This window comes from Salmo trutta, unplaced genomic scaffold (genome assembly GCF_901001165.1).
Source record: "Salmo trutta unplaced genomic scaffold, fSalTru1.1, whole genome shotgun sequence".
NCBI lineage: Eukaryota > Metazoa > Chordata > Actinopteri > Salmoniformes > Salmonidae > Salmo > Salmo trutta.
In genome coordinates, this window is record NW_021822911.1 from 5,801,851 (window position 1) to 5,813,330 (window position 11,480).

The following is an 11,480-nucleotide window of genomic DNA, read 5'->3' on the forward strand; positions in this document are numbered from 1 at the left end:
TTAGCACGTCTAGCTCGTTAGCACGTCTAGCTCGTTAGCACGTAGGACGCACTGATTGGTGTCACCTCAGTTAGTCAATGTGTTACACCTGTGCTGGCTTGTCCATCTCGTTATGGTTGAATATAACATCCAATTGTTAATATTGTAATCAATTAATTTTCCTTAGAATGCTCATTAGTCTTTCAGTTGTTATTCTTCATTTTTTTTATCCTCCATATGTTTATGGTAAATATTGCTGTTTATTTTCATTGTTTTTTTGTTTTCTTTTCCCTGTGAAGCCATTGTGTTTCATCCATGTCTGAAATATGCTGTATAAATAAAGCTTGATTTGAACATATAAAACTAATGAACCCAATGACTGACAATCAACAGACTTTTGCAAAACTAATGAACAAATATGTGCAAAAGCAACAAGTATCTTGGTCCATCTTAATATAAATTCAGTATTTCTTCCACTATCTCAAAATAGTGCATGATATGTACGTTTAGTATCACTTTTCAACCAACCCAGTTAATTTGTTGAAAATGAAATGTTTACATCAAAGGATTCAACTACTGGAAACGGAAACAAACAAATGGATCAACCAGATCAATCCCACTTTTCCAGCCTGCTGAAGGCGTGGTGGAGTGGTAAACACCACCCCCGGCTCTACCAGGGGCTTGAGGTGGTCTCCCACAGCTCTGCTTATGTCATGTTCTGTGGCCTTGCTGTTCCATTTATTGACTGTCCCTGCAACACAGAAAGAAACACATTTAGTCATATTATATAAAACACTCAAAGTAATGGATATGGAGCATCTATGGCCTGTCACGTCCTGGCCAGTATATAAGGATAATTGTTTTGTAGTTTGGTCAGGGCGTGACAGAGGGTATTTGTTTTATGTGGTTCAGGGTGGTGTGTTTGATTAAGGGTGTTTGTTTTAGTAATTCCGGGTGTTGGTTTATGTTTAGGTATTTCTATGTGGAGTCTAGTATGTCTGTTTCTATGTCTGGTGAATTGGTGTTGGGACTCTCAGTTGAAGGCAGGTGTTTTCTATCTGCCTTTGATTGAGAGTCTCATAAATGAGGGTGTGTTTGTGTTTGTGTTTTGTGGGTGATTGTTCTGTGTTCAGCCCTAGGCTTTACCAGACTGTTTGTTGTTCGTTCGCTTTCGTGTTTTGTTGTTTTGGAGTGTTATTTTGAAAGTTAATAAATCTAAAAATGAGCATACACGTACCTGCTGCGTATTGGTCTACATTTTCAGACGACGATTTCGTTATATCGTCGGAAGACGAAGACGACAACCGTGACATGGCCTCAGTTACACCTGGCACCTAAATGTGACTTCTGTCATCTGATCACTCCAAGCTGCATTAGGTTCAGATCTACCAGGATGGGCCTTTGGCACAGTCAGGCCACTGATTATGCATAACAAATGTAAAGAGATGGGGTGAATGAGGGGGGAAAGGTACACTAAACACAAATGACCTTCATAATATCAAAGAACAAATGTGTGTCTGAGGGGAAATTAACTTTCATACAGCCAAAAGGGTTGAGAAATTACACCAATATCAGTGGACTATTTGCACTAATGTAAATAAACATAGATGATGGAACATATTCCCTTTTGCTGACGTGATGAACCGCTAAGGGGACATAAATATTTACAAAATAATATGTCATGTTTTACTCGTACCTCAGCCAGCATTGTGAATGGTTAGGAAATAATACGTCATGTTTTACTCGTACCTCAGCCAGCATTGTGAATGGTTAGGAAATAATATGTCATGTTTTTCTCGTACCTCAGCATTGTGAATGGTGTCTGATGCAGTGACATACTAGACCATGGCAGTAAATCTAATACTTAGGTGTTTTTAGGCATGAAAGGTCTGTGTTGGTTCCGTGATTATAAGTTACATCTCTGGCCATGCTGGCAGGGTCTGAATCAAACCCAATGTCCAGTGGGATTGATCTGTTTGATCCAATTGTTTGTTTCAGTTTTCAGTTGTAGAATCCTTTAACATATTGTTGATTTCAACATTTTTCATTTTCAACTAATGAACTGGGTTGGTTGAAACTTACATACCAGCACTATTTTGACATAGTGGAAGATATACTGAATTTGTTCCTCCCAGTACACCTGACAGTTCCCCCCAGTACACCTGACAGTTCCTCCCAGTACACCTGACGGTTCCTCCCAGTACACCTGACAGTTCCTCCCAGTACACCTGACGGTTCCGGAGTAAAACATGACATATTATTTCCTAACCATTCACAATGCTGGCTGAGGTACGAGTAAATTATGACATATTATTTCCTAACATTTCACAATCCTGGCTGAGGTACGAATACTTCAGTAAATAAATTTGCAAAAATGTAAAAAAAAAACTGTTTTTGGTTTGTCATTATGGGGTATTGTGTGTAGATTGATGAGGGGAAAAATTATGACATTTTAGAATACATTTTAGAATACGGCTGTAACGTAACAAAATGTGGAAAAAGTGAAGGGGTCTGAATACTTAACGAATGCACTGTATATCACTGGCAGAATTTTCTACCACTGCAGAGTTTTCTATCATTGGCAGTTTTGTACACAGTCATATGATACGTGATATAGAAAAGTCCAATCTTAGGAGAGTACATGGGAGGCACTATACTGTGTATCTGCAGGTGTCTATCTGGTCAAAACCACTGATACAGGAGCCCCTCCACCCTTTGGTGGAATGGATCATGTCTACAGAGAAACCTAGATTCAAATACTTAGATGTGTGTGTATTGGGTCTATGTTGTGAAATTGTTAGATATTACTTGTCAGATATTACTGCACTGTCGAAGCTAAAAACACAAGCATTTCACTACACCCACATTAATATGTGCTAAACATGTGTATGATAAAATGTGATTTGATTTTGATTTGAAATAAACGTCCTATTTATCAAAGGTGCTTTTGGCTGGGGTCAAAATGACTCCAAAGGATTTGAATTTGTTAAAAGTCCATATTGATACAGAAACACTAAACCATGATTTAGATTTATTAAGAACCAGGTGATTGACAAAGTCATAAAAAAATGGAAGAATTGAAAAAACACATTTTGGCTATGATAAAAGATATGCCTCTGGGGTCAAAATGATCCATGTCAGAAGTATGGTTCAATGCAAATATGTTGTGGGTGTAAAGTTTATTTTAAATTCTCACTCATTAAACACGAATCAATCAACACATGCTTATCTTTGAACGACTTAATATAATATTAAATTTTTCTGAAATAAATGAAAAATAAACGTTTGGTTCCTCAACTGCATTGCCCTCCAGTCAGCAGATGGCGATGTGCGTCTTTTAGGTTTAGGCGATGCTGCCAGTGTGACGTATAATCTAGTGGACGGGACGCTCCTTCAACAACAACAGCTAGTCAGACACCTCGGTAGCTTTCTAGCAAACATAGCTACAACATTCACGCTCTTTACACTGGTTTGGTGTATATTAGTCGCTGTGTATTAAACATACTTCTGTCGTATGTACTTGTTGGCCCATTTAATTATATATTTACGTTGTTTGTCAGCTAGCTGGTTTGCTAAGTTAGCTTAGAACTAGGCTAGTCGCTAATGCTAGCTAGCTAACATCTCCGACCATGAGTTCACTAAGCTACTCTCCTCCTGTTAAAGAGGAGGAGGTCTGCTGGACGGAGAAAGAAGCTCTAGTGAAAGAGGAGGAGGAAGAGAAGGATGTTACAATACAAAAACAAGTAGAGGGTGAAGCTGTTACCGTGAAAGAAGAAGAGAAAGACGTTACAGTGAAAGAAGAGGAAGACGCGTTCAGAGTGAAAGAGGAGGAGGATGTTACTGTAAAAGGAGAGGCGGAAGAGCAAGAGGAGGATGTTACAGTAAAAGAAGAGGAGGATGCTGTTTATGGAGTGAAAGAGGAGGAGGAGGAGATTGCTGTCACATTGGAGGAAGAAGAGGATGAAACGGGATATCTGGGCTCGGTTTCCCAAAGGCATGTTAAGGCGTCCAATGGTTCTAACGGTGAACTTAGCAATAAGATGGGTTTGAGAAACCGTTCCCTGATTAACACTAGTAAGTACTGTCTTAAATACAGAGGCACAAACTCTGCAGTTGTTGAACTGATGTGTGGTGTTAAAGGGGAAATATGCAATAGCTACATCCATATTTGGACTTTAAATTATTTATTTATAGCCATTGGTTCTTGAAGAATATAACACATGCTTCGTGAGCTTAGTTCAACTGTTGTACCCCATCAGAACCCCAAATAAGCTTTTTTTACTCCAATGTTTAGAAACAATGTAAATCAACACTGTATAGCCTCAACATGGTTAAAACTATAATGTTGATATCATGGATGGTCAGTCCTTGCATCCATAGGTCCGTCTATGAATTTGAAATTAGTTACATTTCTCCAACCCCATAATCATCTTATTACCAAAACAGTGATGGAATTACAACTTTGTTATTGTTTGATCTGCAGATTGATTGGTTGATTGTGTGGCTTATTTAAAGGGGTAACCTAGGTTTTAAACAGAAACAAAATGGCTGTCCAGAGACTTGGTTTGGTAAACATCTGAGGGATCGGGGCTGGAGAAATGTAACCACTCTCACATTCATAGAGGAAGCTATTGTATCAACCGTAACCCAAAACCTAGGGACCTTGTCAAGAAGTTCAGACATCTTGGTGTAACAGTTATAAGATGTTGGCTTGACAGTTGCTGGACCCAGGTTTGAGTCCAGCTCAGGGCTACCGCCTGAATTGACTACACTATAAATACAAGGACTGGCCACCCATGAGGTCAAAATTATAGTTTTAACCTGATTTCAAGGCTTTATAGTATATTCTATAATTGGCAGTTAAGATTTGCTGTGGGGGTCAAATTGTTGTCAAATTGGAAGTTCATCACTTATGTTGGCGTCATTAAAACTCGTTTTTCAACCACTCCACACATTTCTTGTTAACTAACTGTAATTTTGGCAAGTCGGTTAGGACATCTACTTTGTGCATGACACAAGTAATTTTTTCAACAGTTGTTTACAGACAGATTATTTCACTTATAATTCACTGAATCACAATTCCAGTGGGTTTGAAGTTTACATACACTAAGTTGACTGTGCCTTTAAACAGCTTGGAAAACTCCAGAAAATTATGCCATGGCTTTAGAAGCTTCTGATAGGCTAATTGACATCATTTGAGTCAATTGGAGGTGTACCTGTGGATGTGTTTCAAGGCATACCTTCAAACTCGGTGCCTCTTTGCTTGACATCATGGGAATATCAAAATAAATCAGCCAAGACCTCAGTCTGGGTCATCCTTGGGAGCAATTTCCAAACGCCTGAAGGTACCATGTTCATCTGTACAAACAATAGTACGCAAGTATAAACACCATGGGACCACGCAGCTGTCATACCGCTCAGGATAGAGACGCGTTCTGTCTCCTAGAGATTAACGTACTTTGGTGCGAAAAGAGCAAATCAATCCCAGAACAACAGCAAAGGACCTTGTGAAGATGCTGGAGGAAACAGGTACAAAAGTATCTATATCCAAAGTAAAACGAGTCCTATATCCTATATCTGAAAGGCCGCTCACCAAGGAAGAAGCCACTGCTCCAAAACTGCCATAAAAAAAGCCAGACAACGGTTTGCAACTGCACATGGGGACAAAGATCGTACATTTTGAAAAAATTTCATCTGGTCTGATTATACAAAAATAGAACTGTTTGGCCATAATGACCATCGTTATGTTTGGAGGGAAAAGGGGGAGGCTTGCAAGCCGAAGAACACCATCCCAACTGTGAAGCACAGGGGTGGCAGCATCATATTGTGGGGGTGCTTTGCTGCAATAGGGACTAGTGCAGTTCACAAAATAGATGGCATCATGAGGAAGGAAAAGTATGTCGATATATTGAAGCAATATCTCAAGACATTCGTCAGGAAGTTAAAGCTTGGTTGCAAGTGAGTCTTCCATATGGACAATGACCCCAAGCATACTTCCAAAGTTGTGGTAAAATGGCTGAAGGACAACAATGTATTGGATTGGCCATCACAAAGCCCTGACCTCAATCCTATAGAACATTTGTGGGCAGATCTGAAAAAGCGTGTACGAGCAAGGAGACCTACAAACCTGACTCAGTTACACCAACTCTGTCAGGAGGAATGGGCCAAAATTCACCCAACTTATTGTGGGATGCTTGTGGGAGGCTACCCAAAACGTTTGGGTAGCACCAGTTAGCCTCGAGCCAGGTGCATCTCCCGGCTAGCAAACAAAATTACTCCAGCTACAATACCTCTTTTGCCAATTGGCCTGGACCCTTTGTCGACACGGAGCCCCGTCGATCCATCACGACTGGTCTGCCGACGTAATTCCGTCCGATGTGCCCTCAACCGGCCTTTGCCGGACGTCGGTGACGCACTTGTCTCGAAGTTAGCACCAGTTAGCCTCGAGCCAGGCGCATCTCCCGGCTAGCGTAGTAACGACTACCTAACGGCTTCCCTGTTTCATATATTCCTGTTCACTGGACCCTATGATCACTTGGCTACATAGCTGATGCCTGCTGGACTGTTCATTAATCACTACTCCATTTTGTTTGTTTTGTTTATCTGTCGGCCCCAGCCTAGAATTCAGGCCCTGTATGTATTTAACTGACCCTCTCTGCCCATGCATCGCCATTTTACCTGTTGTTGTTGTCTTAGCTGATGAATTGTTGTTGTCTTACCCGTTGTTGTCTTTGCTAGCTCTCCCAATCAACACCTGTGATTGCTTTATGCCTTGCTTTATGTCTCTCTAATGTCAATATGCCTTGTATACTGTTGTTTAGGGTAGTTATCATTGTTTTATTTTACTGCGGAGCCCCTAGTCCCACTCAACATGCCTCAGAGAGCTCTTTTGTCCCACCTCCCACACATGCGGTGACCTCACGATATTCAAAAACCTTAAAAATGCTATAACTTCAATTTCTCAAACATATGACTATTTTACACCATTTTAAAGATAAGACTCTCGTTAATCCAACCACATTGTCCGATTTCAAAAAGGCTTTACAATGAAAGCAGAACATTAGATTATGTCAGCGGAGTACCCAGCCAGAAATAATCAGACACCCATTTTTCAAGCTAGCATATAATGTCACAAAAACCAAAACCACAGCTAAATGCAGCACTAACCTTTGATGATCTTCATCAGATGACACTCCTAGGACATATTGTTATACAATACATGCATGTTTTGTTCAATCAAGTTCATATTTATATCAAAAACTAGTTTTTTTCATTAGCATGAGACGTTCAGAACTAGCAAACATACCGAAAACTTCCGGTGAATTTACTAAATTACTCACGATAAACGTTCACAAAATACATAACAATTATTTTAAGAATTATAGATACAGAACTCCTTAATGCAATCGTGGTGTCAGATTTTAAAATAGCTTTTCGGCAAAAGCACATTTTGCAATATTCTGAGTAGATAGCGCGGCCATTACAGGCTAGCTATTTTGACACCCACCAAGTTTGGTACTCACCAAACTCAGATTTACTATTAGAAAAATTGGATTACCTTTGCTGTTCTTCGTCAGAATGCACTCCCAGGACTTCTACTACAACACCAAATGTTGTTTTGGTTCAAAATAATCCATAGTTATGTTTAAATATCCTCTGTTTTGTCAGTGCGTTCAGGTCCCTATCCGAACGGTGACGCGAGGACGCATGTCGTGACAAAAAAAATTCTAAATATTCCATTACCGTACTTCGAAGCATGTCAAACGCTGTTTAAAATCAATTATTATGCTATTTTTCTCGTAAAATAGCGATAATATTCCAACCGGGCAAAGTTGTTTTCATTCAAAGGCTGAAAGAAAAACATGGCCACTTCTCGATATTGTATTCGTTCAAACTGGTGAAGAAAAACATGGAGTACTCTCGTGGCTGCGCATCTCCTGTCTCTGAGCCACCAGCCTGACCCCTCACACAAACAGCGCTCCTGTACCTAGCCCAGAGACAGCAGAGATCTCATTCCATTTTCTGGCGCCTTCAGAGAGCCTATGGGAGCCTAAGAAATTATCACGTTACAGCAGAGATCCTCTATTTTCCATAAAGAGGCTATAGAAGGCCAAGAAATAGTCAGAGAGGGCACTTCCTGTATGGAATCTTCTCAGGTTTTTGCCTGCCATATGAGTTCTGTTATACTCACAGACACCATTCAAACAGTTTTAGAAACTTTAGGGTGTTTTCCATCCAAATCAAATAATTATATGCATATTTTAGTTTCTGGAAAAGAGTAGTAACCAGTTTAAATCGGGTACGTTTTTTATCCGGCCGTGAAAATACTGCCCCCTACCCTAGAGAGGTTAATGCTGTAGCAAACATTATAATAAACAGGACATTCAAATGAGTCTTACAATTATAACCCAAAGTAGTGTGAAATGAACTCATCATCAACCTGGAAATGGAGGTTACTCCCCTGAGTTTTCCCCCATTCACTTTCAGAATACATTGTGAAAATCTAAAATCTTTGCTCACCATTTTTGCTCCAGGCAGATATACTACATCCATAACTATCGGTTTCCTCATTACCAGATATACTACATCCATAACTAGTGGTTTCCTCATTAGCAGATATACTACATCCATAACTAGTGGTTTCCTCATTACCAGATATACTACATCCATAACTAGTGGTTTCCTCATTACCAGATATACTACATCCATAACTAGTGGTTTCCTCATTACCAGATATACTACATCCATAACTAGTGGTTTCCTCATTACCAGATATACTACATCCATAACTAGTGGTTTCCTCATTACCAGATATATTACATCCATAACTAGTGGTTTCCTCATTACCAGATATACTACATCCATAACTAGTGGTTTCCTCATTACCAGATATGCTACATCCATAACTAGTGGTTTCCTCATTAGCAGATATACTACATCCATAACTAGTGGTTTCCTCATTACCAGATATACTACATCCATAACTAGTGGTTTCCTCATTACCAGATATACTACATCCATAACTAGTGGTTTCCTCATTACCAGATATACTACATCCATAACTAGTGGTTTCCTCATTAGCAGGGAGGAGTTTCTGCAATGAAATTGCCCTCGTGCCACAATTTTAGCAAACACAGAAAGGGGCCTATATTGGAGACCAAAAGTCGTCTGGCACACTGCTTAGAGTTTCAACAACATGAATAACTTATTTCTAGCCTACAATCATCGATGTTACTACTAATGTGAAAACAAGACAAAATATGACTATTCTTGCTCATTTTAAGGCAAATGTCAAATAATTTTAACATTCATTACAGACGTCAATTGTTGTACAACATCATGGCTACGCTGTTGGCATCACCCTTTACAGTGGATTACCGCTGTTGTGGGATTTTAATCATCTGTCTGACTTTGTTGTTCACACAGGAGAGATACGGGACTATCGTGGATCCTCTGAGGAGCCTCAACAACCTCATGATGCTGAAGAGGCAGAGAAGAGTCCCTCCACATTAGAACACCTCAAGAAACACCTGCAGAGACCCACAGGGAAGAGAACTCACTGTTGCTCTGACTGTGGGAAGAGATTCACCTCATCAGGCATTAAAATTCATCAGAGAATCAAGACAGGAGAGAAATCTTATAGCTGTGATCAATGTGGGAAGCGTTTTTGTCGATCTGGACAGCTGACACTACACCAGAGAACACACACTGGAGAGAAATCTTATAGCTGTGATCAATGTGGGAAGAGTTTTACTACATCTGGCTCTCTGACTCTACACCAGAGAATACACACAGGAGAGAAACCTTATAGCTGTGGTCAATGTGGGAAGAGTTTTGCTGCATCTGGCTCTCTGACTCTACACCAGAGAATACACACAGGAGAGAAACCTTATAGCTGTGGTCAATGTGGGAAGAGTTTTACTCAGTCAGGCGGCCTGATATCACACCAAAGAACACACACAGGAGAGAAATCTTATAGCTATGATAAATGTGGGAAGAGTTTTACTCAGTCAGGCAGCCTGATATTACACCAAAGAACACACACAGGAGAGAAATCTTATAGCTGTGATCAATGTGGGAAGAGTTTTACTGCATCTGGCTCTCTGACTGTACACCAGAGAAGACACACAGGAGAGAAACCTTATAGCTGTGATGAATGTGGGAAGAGTTTTACTGCATCTAGCAATCTGACTGTACACCAAAGAACACACACAGGAGAGAAACCTTATAGCTGTGATCAATGTGGGAAGAGTTTTGCTGCATCTGGCTCTCTGGCTCTACACCAGAGAACACACACAGGAGAGAAACCTTATAACTGTGATCAATGTGGGAAGAGTTTTACTACATCTAGCCAGCTGACTATACACCAGAGAACACACACAGGAGAGAAATCTTATAACTGTGCTCAATGTGGGAAGAGTTTTACTCGGCCAGACAGCCTAAAATTACACCAGAGAACACACACAGGAGAGAAACCTTCAAGCTGTAACCAATGTGGGAATAGTTTTTCTACATCTAGAGTTCTCACTAAACACCAGAGAACTCATACAGGAGAGAAACCATATAGCTGTACTCAATGTGGGAAGTTTTTCTACGTCTAGCTATCTCACTATACACCAGAGAACACACACTGGAGAGAAACAATATAGCTGTAGTCAATGTGGGACAAGATTTGCTTGGCTAACCAGCCTAGTATCACATCAGAGAACACACACAGGAGAGAAACCTCCTAGCTGTGATCAATGTGGGAAGAGATACTCTGATAAAAGATCTCTGATTAAACATCAGAAAATACATGAAGGAGTTGTTTCATGATATCAATGAAATAATGTCACAATGTAGAATGTTTTAACATTGTAGTAGGAGTATTTTAATGATGTCACAATGTAGAACCCTAAACGTTTGTCCCCTGTTCTATTGATTTCAACATGATATGGATATTAGCCTCAGCGGGAAAATCCAGGCTCTGAATTGAAAGAGTTACTATTTATGTGATTTAACAAAAAGTGACTAACAAAAAAAGATCTGTGTTACACTTACCACGTTGGTGACCCTCTTGAATCAAAATGCAACACTTCAAAATGTAGCTAGCTGTTTTCTACAAATTGTCCTCTAACCAGGGATGTACACATTATTCCCAGATTCCATGTGTTTTTTGAGCTGTTCGTTTTAACAGGACGTGCAACTTCATCTCCCTCCTGTCACACAAATGATTTTAGCATGATATCGATGAATAAGTGTTGTGTTCCTTTGTTTAGCGACCCCTACATTTAAATGCATCTCTCCAAAATGTAGCTGACTGTCTTCTGCAGGTTGTCCTCTAACCTGTGAGGTAAAATACATCTCCCATTTCCATGTGTTTTTTAGTTGTGTTAGTTTCAACAGCACGTACAACCTGACTGGCTGATGTTTGTGTACATAGCACATGTTATGTTTAGGTTTTCAATTTATCACAAACTGTTTCTGCATATTGGTTATTGATTTGTACATGTTAAAACTGT

General features: G+C 39.9%; 1 protein-coding gene across 1 annotated transcript; it reads left to right on the plus strand.

Moving 5' to 3' along the window:
- Positions 1 to 216: 216 nt before the first annotated feature.
- LOC115186429 (zinc finger protein 180-like) lies at positions 217 to 10,451 on the plus strand (the record flags this gene model as incomplete). The annotated part of the gene is made up of 2 exons (XM_029746059.1): positions 217 to 225; positions 9,663 to 10,451. Coding segments are annotated over exons 1-2 (798 nt in total), but the record flags the coding sequence as incomplete, so codon positions are not given.
- Between the last annotated feature and the right edge of the window lie 1,029 nt (positions 10,452 to 11,480).